The sequence below is a fragment of the Carcharodon carcharias genome, chromosome 25, assembly GCF_017639515.1.
Source record: "Carcharodon carcharias isolate sCarCar2 chromosome 25, sCarCar2.pri, whole genome shotgun sequence".
Lineage (NCBI taxonomy): Eukaryota > Metazoa > Chordata > Chondrichthyes > Lamniformes > Lamnidae > Carcharodon > Carcharodon carcharias.
Window position 1 is genome coordinate 24,974,029 of NC_054491.1, and position 14,144 is coordinate 24,988,172.

Sequence of the window (14,144 nt, forward strand, 5' to 3'; positions counted from 1 at the left end):
CTTCCAAAGCTAATAATGTTTTTCCCATGACCTAATGGCTAGAGCTGAGATAGTTTTACAAGTTCACACTGCTGGTAGTTCATTAGCAGCACATACTACAAGTACTCATTTTAAGTCGCCTTTCTAACATCGTTTAGTTTTAATGTTGTTTATTCTTTAGGGCCTATTTTTCCGATTTGCGTCAATATTTTTGGTTTTACGTTGCTGGCACTCTGGCCCTGCCCCACCGCGTGTTGCACTCAGTTCTGATGCCGGAGTCATCACTGCCATCACCAGAGGCTGAGGCTGCGGAGAGAGAACAAGGCCGAGGTCCAGGAGCAGGAACGCAGGACAGGGTCAGGAAGCTGCTGGATGCCAACGAGTTGGTTAAGTATGAGAGTGAGAGTAACTGGGGACAGGGAGGATTCCATCTGCACCCCACCCCCCCCCCCCCCCCCCCCACCCCCCCACAGTTCCATCCAAGCTCCCCGCTGGCTCCAGCCGTAGCCCAGGACAGGATACAGCCCCCTGCAGAGTGTCAGGAAGAGGTTCAGCCTCCAGGCCCAGGTGCAGCTTTGGACTGGGAATTGGCCAGAGCCTTGGGTTGTTGAGTCACTGCCCTGGATTGGGGTGGGGGTGGGGGTGGGGGTGAGGATGAAAGGGATGGGGATGAGGCAGAGTGGGAAAGGAGAGAGAGGGAAACAAACAGAGTCTAAAAGGATAAAGAGAGAGAGAGAGAGAGAGAGGCAGTGCAAAAGGAGAAAGAAAGAGAGGCACAAAGTGGGAAAGGAGGGAGACAGAGTGGGAAAGGAGAGAGAGGAAAACAGAGTGGAAAAGGATAAAGAGAGAGAGAGACAGAGTGCGAAAGGAGAGAGAAAGAGAGGCACAAAGTGGGAAAGGGGGGAGACAGAGTGGGAAAGGAGGGACAGAAACAGACAGACAGGCAGAGTGGAAAAGGAGAAAGAGACACACAGAATGGGAAAGGAGAGAGAGAGAGAGAGAGAAACAGAGTGGGAAAGAAAAGCATGCAAAAAGTTAAGCTGAGTTTCTGGAGTGCTGTGGATGAAACACAGAAGCTGTGTTACTCAGGACTTGTTTGGGTGATTTAGTGTTATCTAATTTGAATTTATACAGAATTTCTGTAATATTCAGTAATTTATTTTGTTTTTTAAGTTATTCCAACGAGAAATGCACCATGCTGCGCATTTGTACATTGTTTTTTCCAGGCAAGAAATGTCCGAAGGAACCTAATTCCGGCTTTAACATTGATTTCTATGGGAACCCATGATTCACTTAAGGCTGTTTCACTTAAAGTCGCAATTTTCAGGAACATAAGCACAACTTTAAATGAGGACTTACTGTATCAGAAATTCGGGCATGCACTACCTACAATTTTCTGATCATTAACAGCGCATACAGTGCACACAGTAACACCTTTCTGATGTACACTGACAGCAATGAAAGCTCCCTCATGGCAACATGTACTAATAAAATTGCTCCAAAGTATGATTACACTGTCAAATGCATTTTTGGTGGGCTGCTGAATTTACTTAACTCTACTAGTTCAAAGTTCAAGTTTATTTTGCTAGATTTGGTTGCTGGAAGGCAAATTTGAGTGTTGCACAGCGCACAATTGAACAAATGGCGACTAAGCCCTGAATTAATAGAACCTTCAGCATATATACCATTAGGCTACAAGTGCTTGGGTCAGAACCTGGGAATTAACTTGTCATTTAGGGCACCTCAACATTGTTTTGGTTGTTGCTCAGCTGTGTGCAGTTATTTCTGCCTCACTATGTGAAACTACGTGTCAGGGTTTCATGCTAAATGCAATAAACACCTACTGTTTATTGGACACCTACTGTTTATTTTACACAGGACAGCAATTCTCCTGCTTGCTCCTTACCAGTATTTGTGGTGCATCTGCTAAGTTGACATGACCAGTGGTGTATACAGGTGTGACAAGGACAATAAGGTCTCCTGCTATGATTCCCTGGGGAAGGGTGATCAGCTCGTATGAGTCACAGGAAAATCAGCAGCAGAAGGTCTTTCATCACATTGATTACAAGCTGCAATTAAGTCCAATTGTACACAGTCCCTCCTTTATATAATGGTTCTTTGTGGAGTTGTCATGATTGGAAAGAACAGAAATAACAGGAGAGGAAACAAGTGATTATCTCTAAAGCACGAGGAGAAAAAAAATAAACTCATCATGAGATTTTGGCAATGAGGTTCCACAACAGCACAGAAACAATTTGTAGCAGTCACTGAGAGAAATATTCCTGAATTACTGAGCGGTTATCAGCTTGATGAGTCAGTAAGGATTTTGAACAGACTGAGACTCAAAAGATTTTTGAGCTAAATTTAAAATATATGTATACAGTATAAGCATTTACTGTACAAGGAAAAAGCTATCAAAGAAATCCTTCAAATGAACTGTATTGAACTTGGACAGGAATTGTGAGGTTTGGATTTAACTCAATGCAAATATTCCCGAATGTAAACCCTATAGCAGGGTGAATGGGAGGAGGAGCCTTTGCTTTCCGGCATCTTTTAGTACACCCGTCAGCAGCCTGCAATTGATGCTGCCAGTATCAAACCCAATGAATACCTGTAAAATGAAAAAGGCGTGCATACTGCTGAAGATATTATTTATGTTTGGACTGCACTCATGCTTGTATTTGTACATTGGCTCTTTCTGTCCATTCCTCTGACATTCCCACTCCCTCACCCAGCCTCAATGCTGTTAGTTACATTCTTTTATCATTTTGGAATAGGTTGTGTAGAGGGAGGCTGATCAAACATCAATGTGACATTTGTATTTTTCATATAACTTTCTTTGCTCCTCTCCAGAAAGCACTGATTCATTCAAGGGTTCCAAGAGTTTTAAGACTACACAGCACTTCTATTAGAGGCAATATACCATAAGTTTAAACTTAATTTCCTGAAGAATTTTGGGCTTCTAGAAGTGAGGAATGTTAATGTTAGAAAATAGAACATTTTCATTTTGCGCACCCTGCATCAGCAACAAGCAAGATCATCTTTTAGATGCAAACTATGATTTTCTCTACTCGCTGCAAGAATGTGCCTTACCCACAACCTCTGAAGAATGCTTCATGCTGTACCAATTAGACATTTTTCTGTCGTCCACACCTGCTATCCTGTGTCTCTTTGAGAAAGCCAAATAATGTCAAATTATGGGTTGTTTTGTATTTTAGATCTATACCTATTTGGAACTAGATTAACATTTCTGACACTCATTTTATGTGGGCTCTTTCCTGCCAGCACATAAAGGAGAGTTTCATCCCATCAGTCTGGGCTGGATTGAAAGACCAGCGTTTAGTCCATTGTGTCACATAAATTAAGACTTAATGAGAGAATGCAGTGAAAGCACTACACAAACACAGTTGGCCCATCCTTCTTCCTTGAGAGAGAGGGGCTATTATGAGGGGGAAAGAATAATCTAAATGGTAACAGTGACAGCCTTTTTATTCAAAACAATTGTTCACATAAACAGTTATTCATGTAGTTGTATTGTAAAATGGATAATAACTTAGTTTGCAGGAATCAATTTCAAAAAATACACATTTCCAATATCTAGATTTCTAAAAGTTGAATTATTCAATGCAGTTCACGAGGAGTTACTAATCCTCTTACCATCCAATGCATCTCCTCCTTTTTTACATTACAGTAGCACGTGTGTGCTAACCTGGATACAGTGGGTTGAGCAGGTGTGTAACATGGACAGAAACTCCTGCCAACAAACAAATGGAAAAGAGAGAGAAAGATAGAATTAGCAAATAGAAAACAAGCAGAATGACAGTTACCTATTAGCCCATGAGAAACACGATGGGAGATCAGCTAATAATTATTTAATAACATTAAACAGTTGCTTGGTAGTACAGAATTTGAATATTGCTGGAGAGAGACATCGCCGAAGCTTTTCGTCTTGCAGTCATCTAGCTGAACAATCCTGAGCACGCTAATAGCTGCACTAATGTTTAAGATAACCAGTCAAACTCACAATGTGGCTCATTTATGCTTTCTAGAAGCAACATACATTCACATAGGGGGAGCCAACCTTTGGAAACAAAAGGGAGATGTTCATATCTTGTGCTTTTTTTGAATAACCCGGGAGCTTGGGAAGCATATAGTTCCCTGTTGCTTTCTCTATTGCAGTGAAGGCTGAGGGAACATTTAAAAGAGGTATTCAAAATTAAAAGGTGTTTTGTTGTGTGGTAGGGGTCTAGACAGGGATTTTGGGGAATGTCTATTCTCCCAAAGTATGCTGCTCGAGTCTGTAGTTTCTTAAAACCATGACTCTTTATTTACAGCAAATATTTACACATTTTGACCTCTGTATGAGGTTGGAGCTTCTCTTTCTTCCAAATCTCTCTTACTTTTCAGTCATCTGATCTGACATCGTTATTACATCAGCATCATGAATGCTTCTGTTGTTAACCCATACTCTAAAAAAGGGATAAAGCAAAATAGTGCAGATGCTAGAAATCTGAAACTAAAACAAAAATGCTGGAAAAACTCAGCAGGTCTGACGGCATCTGTGGAGAGAAAGACAGAGTTAACATTTGGAATCCATATGACTCTTCTTCAGAGCTAAAGGGAAGTAGAAATGTGGTGAAATAAATGCTGTTTAAGAGGGGAGTGGGACAGATGAAGCTGGATAGAAGGTCAGTGATAGGTGGAGGCAAAGGAGAGATTGCAAAAGATGTCATAAACAAAAGGTCAAATGGGTGTTAATAGTGGTGGTACTGGCTAAAGGAGGTGCTAATGGTGACAGGATATGATAATAGCCGGACAAGGGTAATCACTCTGGAAAGAACAACATGAGTAAATGACAGGTGGCCCTAGTGAGGGTGGGATAGGGAGAGGGGACTGTAGTGGGAAAAAAAAATTGAAAATAGGCTAAAAGCTAGGGATAAAACAATGAATAAAAATGGAAATAAATTTTTTAAAAATAATAATAAAAAGTGGAAAAAAATTAAAATTAAAAAATAAAAATGAATATTGGAAAAAGAGGATCAAAAAGGGTTGAGTTTGGAGGAGAGAGTTCATGATCTGAACTTGTTGAATTCAATGTTATGTCCGGAAGGCTGTAAAGTGCCTAATCGGAAGATGAGGTGCTGTTCCTCCAGTTTGCATTGAGCTTCACTTGAACATTGCAGCAGGCCAAGGATGGACATGTGGGCATGAGAGCAGGATGGTGTGTTGAAACGGCAAGCGACAGGAAGGGGGTACCCTGTCGGCATTCCGTAGGGACCATTCCCTCTGGGACACCCTGGTCCACTCCTCCATCACCCCCTACACCTCAACCCTCCTCCCACGGCACCTTCCCATGCAATGGCAGAAGGTGCAACACCTGCCCCTTTACTTCCCCCAAGGGCCCAAATGCTCCTTTTAAGTGAAGCAGCGCTTCACATGCACTTCCCTCAATTTGGACTACTGCATTCACTGCTCCCAATGTGGTCTCCTCTAATTGGAGAGACCAAATGCAGACTGGGTGACCGCTTTGCGGAACACCATCGGTCTGTCCGCAAACATGACCCAGACCTCCCTGTCGCTTACTATTTCAACACACCACCCTGCTCTCATGCCCACATGTCCGTCCTTGGTCTGCTGCAATGTTCCAGTGAAGCTCAACGCAAATTGGAGGAACAGCACCTCATCTTCCGATTAGGCACTTTACAGCCTTCCGGACTTAACATTGAGTTCAACAACTTCAGATCATGAGCTCTCTCCTCCATCCTCACCCTTTTTTGATCCCCATTTTTCAATATTCATTTTTATTTTTTAAATTTTATTTTTTTCTACTTATTATTTTTTAAAATTTATTTCCATTTTTATTCATTGTTTTATCCCTAACTTTTAGCCTATTTTCAAGTTTTTTTCCCACCACCGTCCCCTCCCCCTACCCCACCCCCACTAGGGCCATCTGTCACTTGCTCATGTTCTTCTTTCCAGAGTGCTTACCCTTGTCCAGCTATTATCACATTCTGCTTTCTATCCTTAATATCATCATCAGCACCTCCTTTAACCAGTACCACCACCATTAACACCCCTTTGTCCTTTTGTTTATGAAATCTTTGTCAATCTCTCCTTTGCCTCTACCTATCACTGGCCATCTATCCAGCTTCACCTGTCCCACCCCCCTTAAACAGCATATATTTCACCACATTTCTACTTCCCGTATGAAGAATCATACGGACTAGAAACGTTAACTTGTCTTTCTCTCCACAGATGCTGTCAGGCCTGCTGAGTTTTTCCAGCATTTTTTGTTTTTGCTCTATAATAGGGGTTTTGATGGAGTTGATATTTAGTTATAGTAGATCCTTTCATTGGTAGATGGACACAGATTTAAGATAATTGGGAAGAAAATCAAGGAATTTAGCTAGCATTTTTTTACCTCGTGGTTGTTGGAGTCCCAGGACATCACTGCAGGAGTTCCTCAGGGTAGTGTCCTAGGCCCAACTATTTTCAGCTGCTTCATCAATTACCTTCCCTCCCATTCTAAGGTCAGAAGTGGGGATGTCCACTGATGATTGCACTGTGTACAGTAGCATTCACAATTCCTCAGATACTGAAACAGTACCTGTACGCAGCAGGAACGGGACAATATTACAGCTTGGGGGCTGATAAGTGGCAAGTAACATATGTGCCAGACACTCACCATTCACTCCCTGCATTGCCTGTGCACAGAGTATACCACTTACAAGGTGAACTTCAGCAACTCTCCAAGGCTCCTTCAACAGCACCTTTCAATACCATGAACTACCTACACATAGAAGAACAATGGCATGGAACACATGGGAACCACAAAAAGTTAGTTTGCAGGTACAGCAAGTGATTAGGAAGCCAAATGGAATGTTGGTGTTAATTGCAATTTAAAAGTGGGGAAGTTTTACTGCAGCTGTACATGGCATTGGTGAGATCACATCTGGAATACTGTGTTCAGTTCTGGTTTCCTTATTGAAAAACGATAGAATTATGTTAGAAGCAGTACAGAGAAGGTTCATTCGACTCATTCCAGGGATCAAGGGTTTAGCCTATGAGGAAAGATGGAACAGGTTGGGCCTATACCCATTGGAGTTTAGAAGATTGAGAGGTGATCTTATTGAAATACATAAGATCCTGAGGAGATTTGATAGGGTGCATAACGGGAGGATGCTTCCACTTGTGGGAGAGACTTGAACTAGAGGACATAGTTTGAAAATAAGAGATTTCCCTTTTAAGACTGAGATGAGGAGAATTTTTTTTCTCTCAAAGGGTCATTACTTTGTGGAATTCTCTTCCCCAGGAAGCAGTGGAGATTGAGTCATTGAATTTATCCGAGGCTGAGTTAGACAGGTTTTTGATAGACAAGAGAATCAAGGGCTTTGGGGGTGGGGGGGCAGACAGAGAAAAGTGGAGCAGAGTCCATAACCAGCTCAGCATGATTTTATTGAACGGTGGAGCAGGCTCGAAGGGCTGAATGACCTACTCCTGCTCCTAAGTCCTATGTTCTTATAAAACACCACCACCTGCAAGTTCTCCTCCAAGCCACACAGGATCCCAACCTGGAACAATATCACTGTTCCTTCACGGGCACTGGGTCAATAACCTAGAGCTTCCTTCCAAACTGCACTATGGGTATACCTACACTAGATGCACTGCAGCAGTTCAAGAAGGATCACAATGAACTTCTCAATTAGGGATGAGAAACAATGCTGGATTTGCAAGCAATGCTCATATCCATGAATAAATAAAAAGAACTAAAAACAATCAAGAGATATGAGGATCAGGCTGGAAGTGAAGTTGATGTGTTGGACTCCATGGCTTGCAGTCTGACAGGTTCAGTGAGTGGCATCAACCAGGAGAGTGGCAGCCTCTGCCCCATGGAAAAATGAACAGCTCCGCGCAGCAGGAGTGCAGGTCCTGGGAGGTGGGGGAACAGTAGCACTGCAAATCCCAGAAAATTGAATTTTAAAAATCCCTAAGAAATGCAAACCCCAGATGGAGGAGGAGAGTGGACACAAACATGACCTCAGTGATGTGAAAACTGGCCCTGTGTGACCAGGTTCTGCTAATAGGAAAAGAAGTTGTGGTGCAGTTGGAAAAAAGTGATACAAAGGCTGCATCTGGGAGTAAAGATAAAGGAAAATAAGGTTATTCAGGTATTTAAAAGGGAGATTGATCTGGGCCAGCCATGCAGTGCGCAGGGGTGTCGCTGAGGGTTCAGGTAAAGGTGTTGCTGGTGAATCAAGACTGAACAGAGCTGAGGAGGTTCTGCAAGTGTGTCATTTTAGTAAAGGCTGTCCCCTGAGGAACTGGGGTCGGTTGGGAGCTGGTCGGTTTAGGATCGATGCCTATATCCTGGGGGAAAAAAAGGAGCTGGAATTCTACCTGAAGAGGTTCAGAGCTTTGAAGGACTGGGTGACAAATTAGTGCCACACATGGACTGCTCAGTAAATCCGTCAGATCTATCATTGTTGTATCTACTATTTAATGTGTAATTTATAGTTTATATTAACTGCAATTTACCTGTTAAGTGATGTTTGATGTTGATTTTGGTTTTATTGTCAAAGCAAAAGTTATAAAATTGAGGGTTTGTCCATTGGTTTCCTCATTGACGTCGTTTGGTAAATTTGCTGAGAGGAGCCGAATTCTCCAGCTGTAATTTGTAACGTTGCTCAATCCCTTCAGGTTAGAGAACAAGGAGGCGAAGGGGCAGGATCAACACTAACTTTATTTTTAAAAAAGATTACCTGAAAGAACATGTTCAACTGTTTCAGCGAGGGAGGGACGCCAGGGAATTGTCAACATCCCGATCGATCATTTGCTGCTCCTTCCGGTCCCCTGGCGGTCAATGTTTCCGCGATCGGCTGGTCGGGGCTGGCAGTTTATTTTTGAATTCTGTTTAACGGTCTCCAGGCGGGAACTGGATCTCGAGACGCGGAGCAGCAGCGGTAACAGGAGCCGGATCTCGAGACGCGGAGCGGCCAGCAGGAGCCGGCCGTGCGCCGCCGGTCAGGCCATGGCCGGTGTGGTCATCTTGCTGATCAGTGGCCTGGGCCGGGCCCTGGACCTGCTCTGCTTGTTGCTGGACCTCAATTTCTGGCTGGTCTCCTCCGTGCTGGCTGCGGCCTCGGGCCTCCTGCACTTGGTGCTCTGCCTCCCCGGGGCCGTGGCCTCCTGCTTCGCCCTGTGCTATAACCTGCTGGGGCTGCTGGCTCTGGGGGCGGCGGAACTAGGCCATTGCGCCTTGCAGCTCACCCTCAGCTTGGCCTGCACTTTGCTGAAGGTGCTGCTCAACCTGGCAGAGAGTTTGAAGGTGGTGGGGCACCTGCTGTCTTACCTGAGCTTGCGAGGGCGAGAGATGCTGCAAAAGGGCCTTGCCAACACCTTCTGCTCCGGCCAGCTCTTTCTCAAGCAAATCTGGGATGCTGTGGGGATCTTGGCCAGCCTGGCTGCCTACTTTGTCAACACTGTCATCAATTTGTTCCTTATCGGAACCCAGAACCTGTTTTCAGTTGCCACATTGCTGTGGAGCCCTTTAGTAGGAGCTTCAGAAGTCTTTGCTTCAATTCTCGCCTATTTGTCCAGCAGTGTCCTTGGCAACGTGATCCTGCTGTGGACTCCATGCCAGTTTGTGATCGAAGTCCTGATCTCCCTCACCAGAGTACTGACCGACGTTTTTCTCCTGAATCTATATGGGTTGGCAGTCACTTTTGTTGTCATCTCTGGTACAACGATCTATGCAAATCCAGAGATAGTATTGAGGGTTGCTAATCAGGTGACTCTACATTTGAGCACCCCTCCAAATCTTCACTGGGTCAGGAGGAATGTCACGCATGTTTGTAGAATAGTAATGGCCAGTATGCAGCTGATGGTCAACTCAGAGACGTGGCGGCGAATATACAGTCAACAACTGCACCCAGGTTATGTCAATAACTGGCCTCTTGACCAAAGGCGGCGGCACAGGGCTGATCCTAATGAGAACTTAGAGGGCCAAACAGCTGTGGACCAACAAATGGCTATGCAGTTGGAACAGCAAGCAGATCCCAACCCAGTCCAACGAGATGGTAACCCTGGAAGCGAACAGGAGCTGACCTTGGCTGAGACCTCTGTATGTGGACCAAAAGCCAGTGATGGACCTTTGCATTCGATAGCAAAGCCAGCAGGCAGCAAAAACGATAATAGTAATGTCTCTGTGGAAAGCAACCTCTGGATGCTCTTGAAGGAGCAAGAAGAACGAAAAAAGTGTGTCATCTGTCAGGACCAGGCAAAATCTGTGTTGCTGCTCCCATGCCGACACTTGTGTCTCTGTCAAGGCTGCACAAATATCCTCTTGCAGCAGCCCATCTACCAACGCAACTGTCCACTTTGCCGAGAGATGATCTTACAAACGTTGGATGTGTATTTCTGATTGACTGTTTGAATAAGCTTTGACGGAAAGGGTGTGCTGTGCATAGTGATTTTTTTTTTAATAAGTTAAAGTCTTTCACTGGACCAATCATTGAAGTGCTAAGTGAGCCTATTTTCAAGTTGCTATGCAAATCCTTAGCCATGGACTTCATAATTCAGATGTAATTTATTTTTTCTGTTCAACCATAACCTATGCAAGCACTGTGCTGTATAGGAATATTACCTTAAGAATGTCTGTACGTATTACTGGGAATTAGGAGCCTCAATTCCAGCACTTTATTAGATAAGCTGGCCAAGTTGGAACTAAAACCACACTGATCGATTTTCTCATGTCCAATTACATGCTTCGACTTCTGCCACTTTATTCACTGGTTTCAGAGTTGACAGTGGGAAACTGAAACTACTTTCTGTTGATTTGGTGACCAACACTGCCTGGTAGACAGATATGTGTTTTTTTTTAAATTTAATAAAAGAGTTTGGGAGTTTAAAAAAAATGATCAGCTTTGAGAGGCTGATGCAACAGATTCATTGAATGTTTAACTTCTATTTTTACTACGATGAGCTGTGCAGGGTCAGGGATCAATGAATTGTCTGCACAGTGCACCCTATGTATAAATGTCCTTGTTCTAAAAAAAAGAGTTTTGTAAATTATTTTGAGATGGATGACTCCTGAATAATCTATGGCATAATTCAGGGATTTGCTACAAAACTTTGCTTCCCTGAATGCTGTTCTACCACCCAATGTACCGCATACATTGTGAGCAGTGAGGTAGGGCAGTGCTGGAAGCTTGAGGCTTAATGATGGAATAGTTTCTTTGGCAAAGCAGCTGAAATAGTGCATCCAATTAGGAAGTGAGACACACATGAGAAATCTGTTTACATTTTTGAGTTTTTATTTTTAAGTTACAAGTTTTCTCTTTAAATAATCACAGCAATTCTTAACCAAATCTGCATTACAGGTTACATGGTATCAAGGGAGAATTTCTCTTTTTAGTAACGATGCTACTCACTGAAGAATAGTAGCACCGTTCAATGGCTGTGCCTCCAGACATTTGCCTTAGGCACTGCATCTGGTTTAATCACCAGATCCATTTGATTAGGGAATACAGGTTGTTTTGGGAAGTGTAGCTTTGAGGACCATTTCCGTGTCTACTGGATTTGGAGCAAGGAATGGGATAGCTCTCAGTTCTTGATACCTGGGTATTTAATACATTAACTGATAAATGCATTCTTTGAATGAAACTCAGCTACTTTCCTCATGCCAAATGTTTATCACTACAAAATCTGGCTGCATAATGCAAGCTTTCTGCTGTACAGATGTGAACTTACTGAGATGTTGATTGATGTAAACCCGCCTTCCAGCAGAACAACTACAGTAGCAACAAAGTTTTTATGGTAACACAGCCTGAAATAAATGGTGTATCTTTTAAAGTTATTGCAGTAAGACCCTATAATCACAAGACTTTTTCCTTACTTGTCTTGGTATCTGCAACAATTGATGGTATTCCAAGAGTATCATAGTCAACAGTGATAAAATAATTTGGAGGTGTGTAAGTGGAGATTGTGGTTGCTGTTCTTTTATATGGGAAATTGCTTTCCTTGTGCTTGGCACCTTTCTGTAATGGAAGTTCCTGATGTGGGGAATTGTAACTGTGAGCCTACTGTACTGACTACAGTGTATGAGGTTGCACACCTCTGATTTTGGAGTTTTCAGGACAGTGATTAGTGAGTAGAGGAATCAGTTACATAACATTGTGTCTAACATGATTTGAATTTATTCAGACCCATAGGCCTAGATTTTGAACCAAACCCCAGATAAGCACAAAGTGTTAAAATTGAGAGCTGCTGTGTTCCTGGTCACCATAATATCAATGACATTAGTTGAGGCTCCTGCTGAAAGCAGATGGGAGCTTATTCAAGATTCAAAAGTCATAGCCTGATGATTTCACCTGTGCTGGAACGTAATTTTAAAAGCCTATGAAGCAGGAGTCCTGCACTGTCTATTAACTAACATCAAAAATGGCCAAAGGAGCTGACTGACCACATGAAGTCCATTAAGTTTAAGCATACTTTTTTTTTGAGCTCCTTTTGTGCCAAGAGAAGCAGGAGTGATCCCCTCAGATCGTGCAAGGAGTTCTTGGGCCTCCTTAGCATCCCACTGATCTTTAGGGAATCTTGACAATCGGAATCTTCCTGATTGCTGAATGCAAGGAAACTTCAGCCTACCCATTTCACTAAGATGTGGGAGAATCCCCTCCACCCACTGTTTGGTATTATCCCAGGAGTTCCTGCCTGCAGCCAAATTTCTCCTCCCACCCGCCGGCCACATGGCGAATCTGATCAGGAGTCCAACACGTTTTATTTAAATGAGCACAGCTTCTGCAACCTCAATTTGTTAGGGTGTGTTGTCCCCTACATGAAATCAAGGCTGTAGTATTAAACCCATAGTCCATAAATGTTTACAGATTATTAAAATTGGTTTTAGGAACAGATGGAGACTCAATTATTGATACTAAGATGTTTTCTCGTACCATTCCAGATGAGCAAAAATTTATAAAGCATTGGTGTCCACTGTTACCCGACTACTAAACATTTTTTGACCCATGTGTGGGACCTGAATACAACTTTTTTTCTCCCCACAACATTATCCACTGGGTTGTTAAGGGAACCAGGGGGAAAGACTAAGGCTGCACAAAGGTTTACAGACCAAAGGTTTCTGGTAATTGGTTGTGGGTTTTACAATTAGCCTCAATGCTAAACACAGAAAAATTAGCTAAAACTTCCAGTGATTCCTGATGTAAAATGTATTTATGTGGACATCAGATGAAAAAAGGATTGGGGTAAGCTGTAATGTTTTGCCATATATCCCCTTGCCACAGTTGAATAGCCCAAGTGCCCAAGTCTTTAATCTTTGTGGACTGAATACCGTTGTATAAAATGGGCAGTATATTTACCAAGAGAATCATTAGGGATGGGTTAAACATTTAATTTGATGTGTAAGTTAAAGGGCAGCTCACTATCTATGGAGAAAGAGGAGGGAGCTGCCAGAGGTGTTCATTGGGTCGAAGATTTTCAAAGCAGCTTTAGGAGAGCCACAGCCATCATGACATTATTACTGTTATCAAGATTGACTAGCTGGTGATGGCTGCAAATACACACTTCAGAGTGAATTGGGTGGCACTTGGCATTGCTAATACATGGTGGTTAGTGTTGAATGCAGTGCATTCACTAATGATTGTGCAGGAAGGATGTTTCAGGTTATTTATGAATGACGTGTTACTGGTTTTTTTAAAGCCTACTTTATCTTTTTTGTGTAAGTTCTATTGGCGTTTGTTTTATTTGACCTGTAATATTGACAGCTGTTGTATTAAATTCAGCTTCACTGCACTGTGCTACATTTCATTCAATGAGCTGAATGTGTAATTAGTGTTAAAAAATAAATACATTTATGTATATTTAATTGCTAGTTATTCTTGTTCTCTAAGCACCAGTTGACATACAATGAAGAGCTTGAAAGCTAAGAAAAACTATGAATCTGTTGTGCTTTACAGCTCTCTTTAGCTCCAGCCATGAGCATATGGGATCCTGAGCCTTATAAACAAAGACCTTGAGTACACAAGCAAGGCGGTTATCTCTTTGTACCTTTTTATAAAACCCTAGTTTGGACTTATTGTGTCCAACCCTGGACATTTTAGAAAAGATCCGAAGGCTTTAGAGAGAAGATTTATGAGAATGGTTCCAGAAAT

General features: G+C 42.7%; 2 protein-coding genes across 4 annotated transcripts in view; one reads left to right on the forward strand and one right to left on the reverse strand.

Moving 5' to 3' along the window:
- LOC121269544 (basal cell adhesion molecule-like) overlaps positions 1–8,911 on the reverse strand; it is a 265,738-nt gene extending 256,827 nt beyond the window's left edge. For 2 of the 3 annotated variants that reach the window (XM_041174218.1, XM_041174220.1), the window contains exons 1-2: positions 8,739–8,911; positions 3,637–3,733 (exon numbers count right to left, since the gene is read on the reverse strand). The gene's annotated coding sequence lies outside the window, so the exon portion shown is untranslated. Of the gene's footprint in view, positions 1–3,636; positions 3,734–8,514; positions 8,709–8,738 lie in introns of those variants that run through there. The other variant, XM_041174219.1, reaches the window with a different exon arrangement.
- rnf26 (ring finger protein 26) lies at positions 8,861–13,849 on the forward strand. Its single transcript, XM_041174221.1, has one exon. It carries the CDS (start codon positions 9,008–9,010, stop codon positions 10,397–10,399), a length of 1,392 nt encoding a protein of 463 aa, XP_041030155.1. The 5' UTR covers positions 8,861–9,007; the 3' UTR covers positions 10,400–13,849.
- The last annotated feature ends 295 nt before the right edge of the window (positions 13,850–14,144 follow it).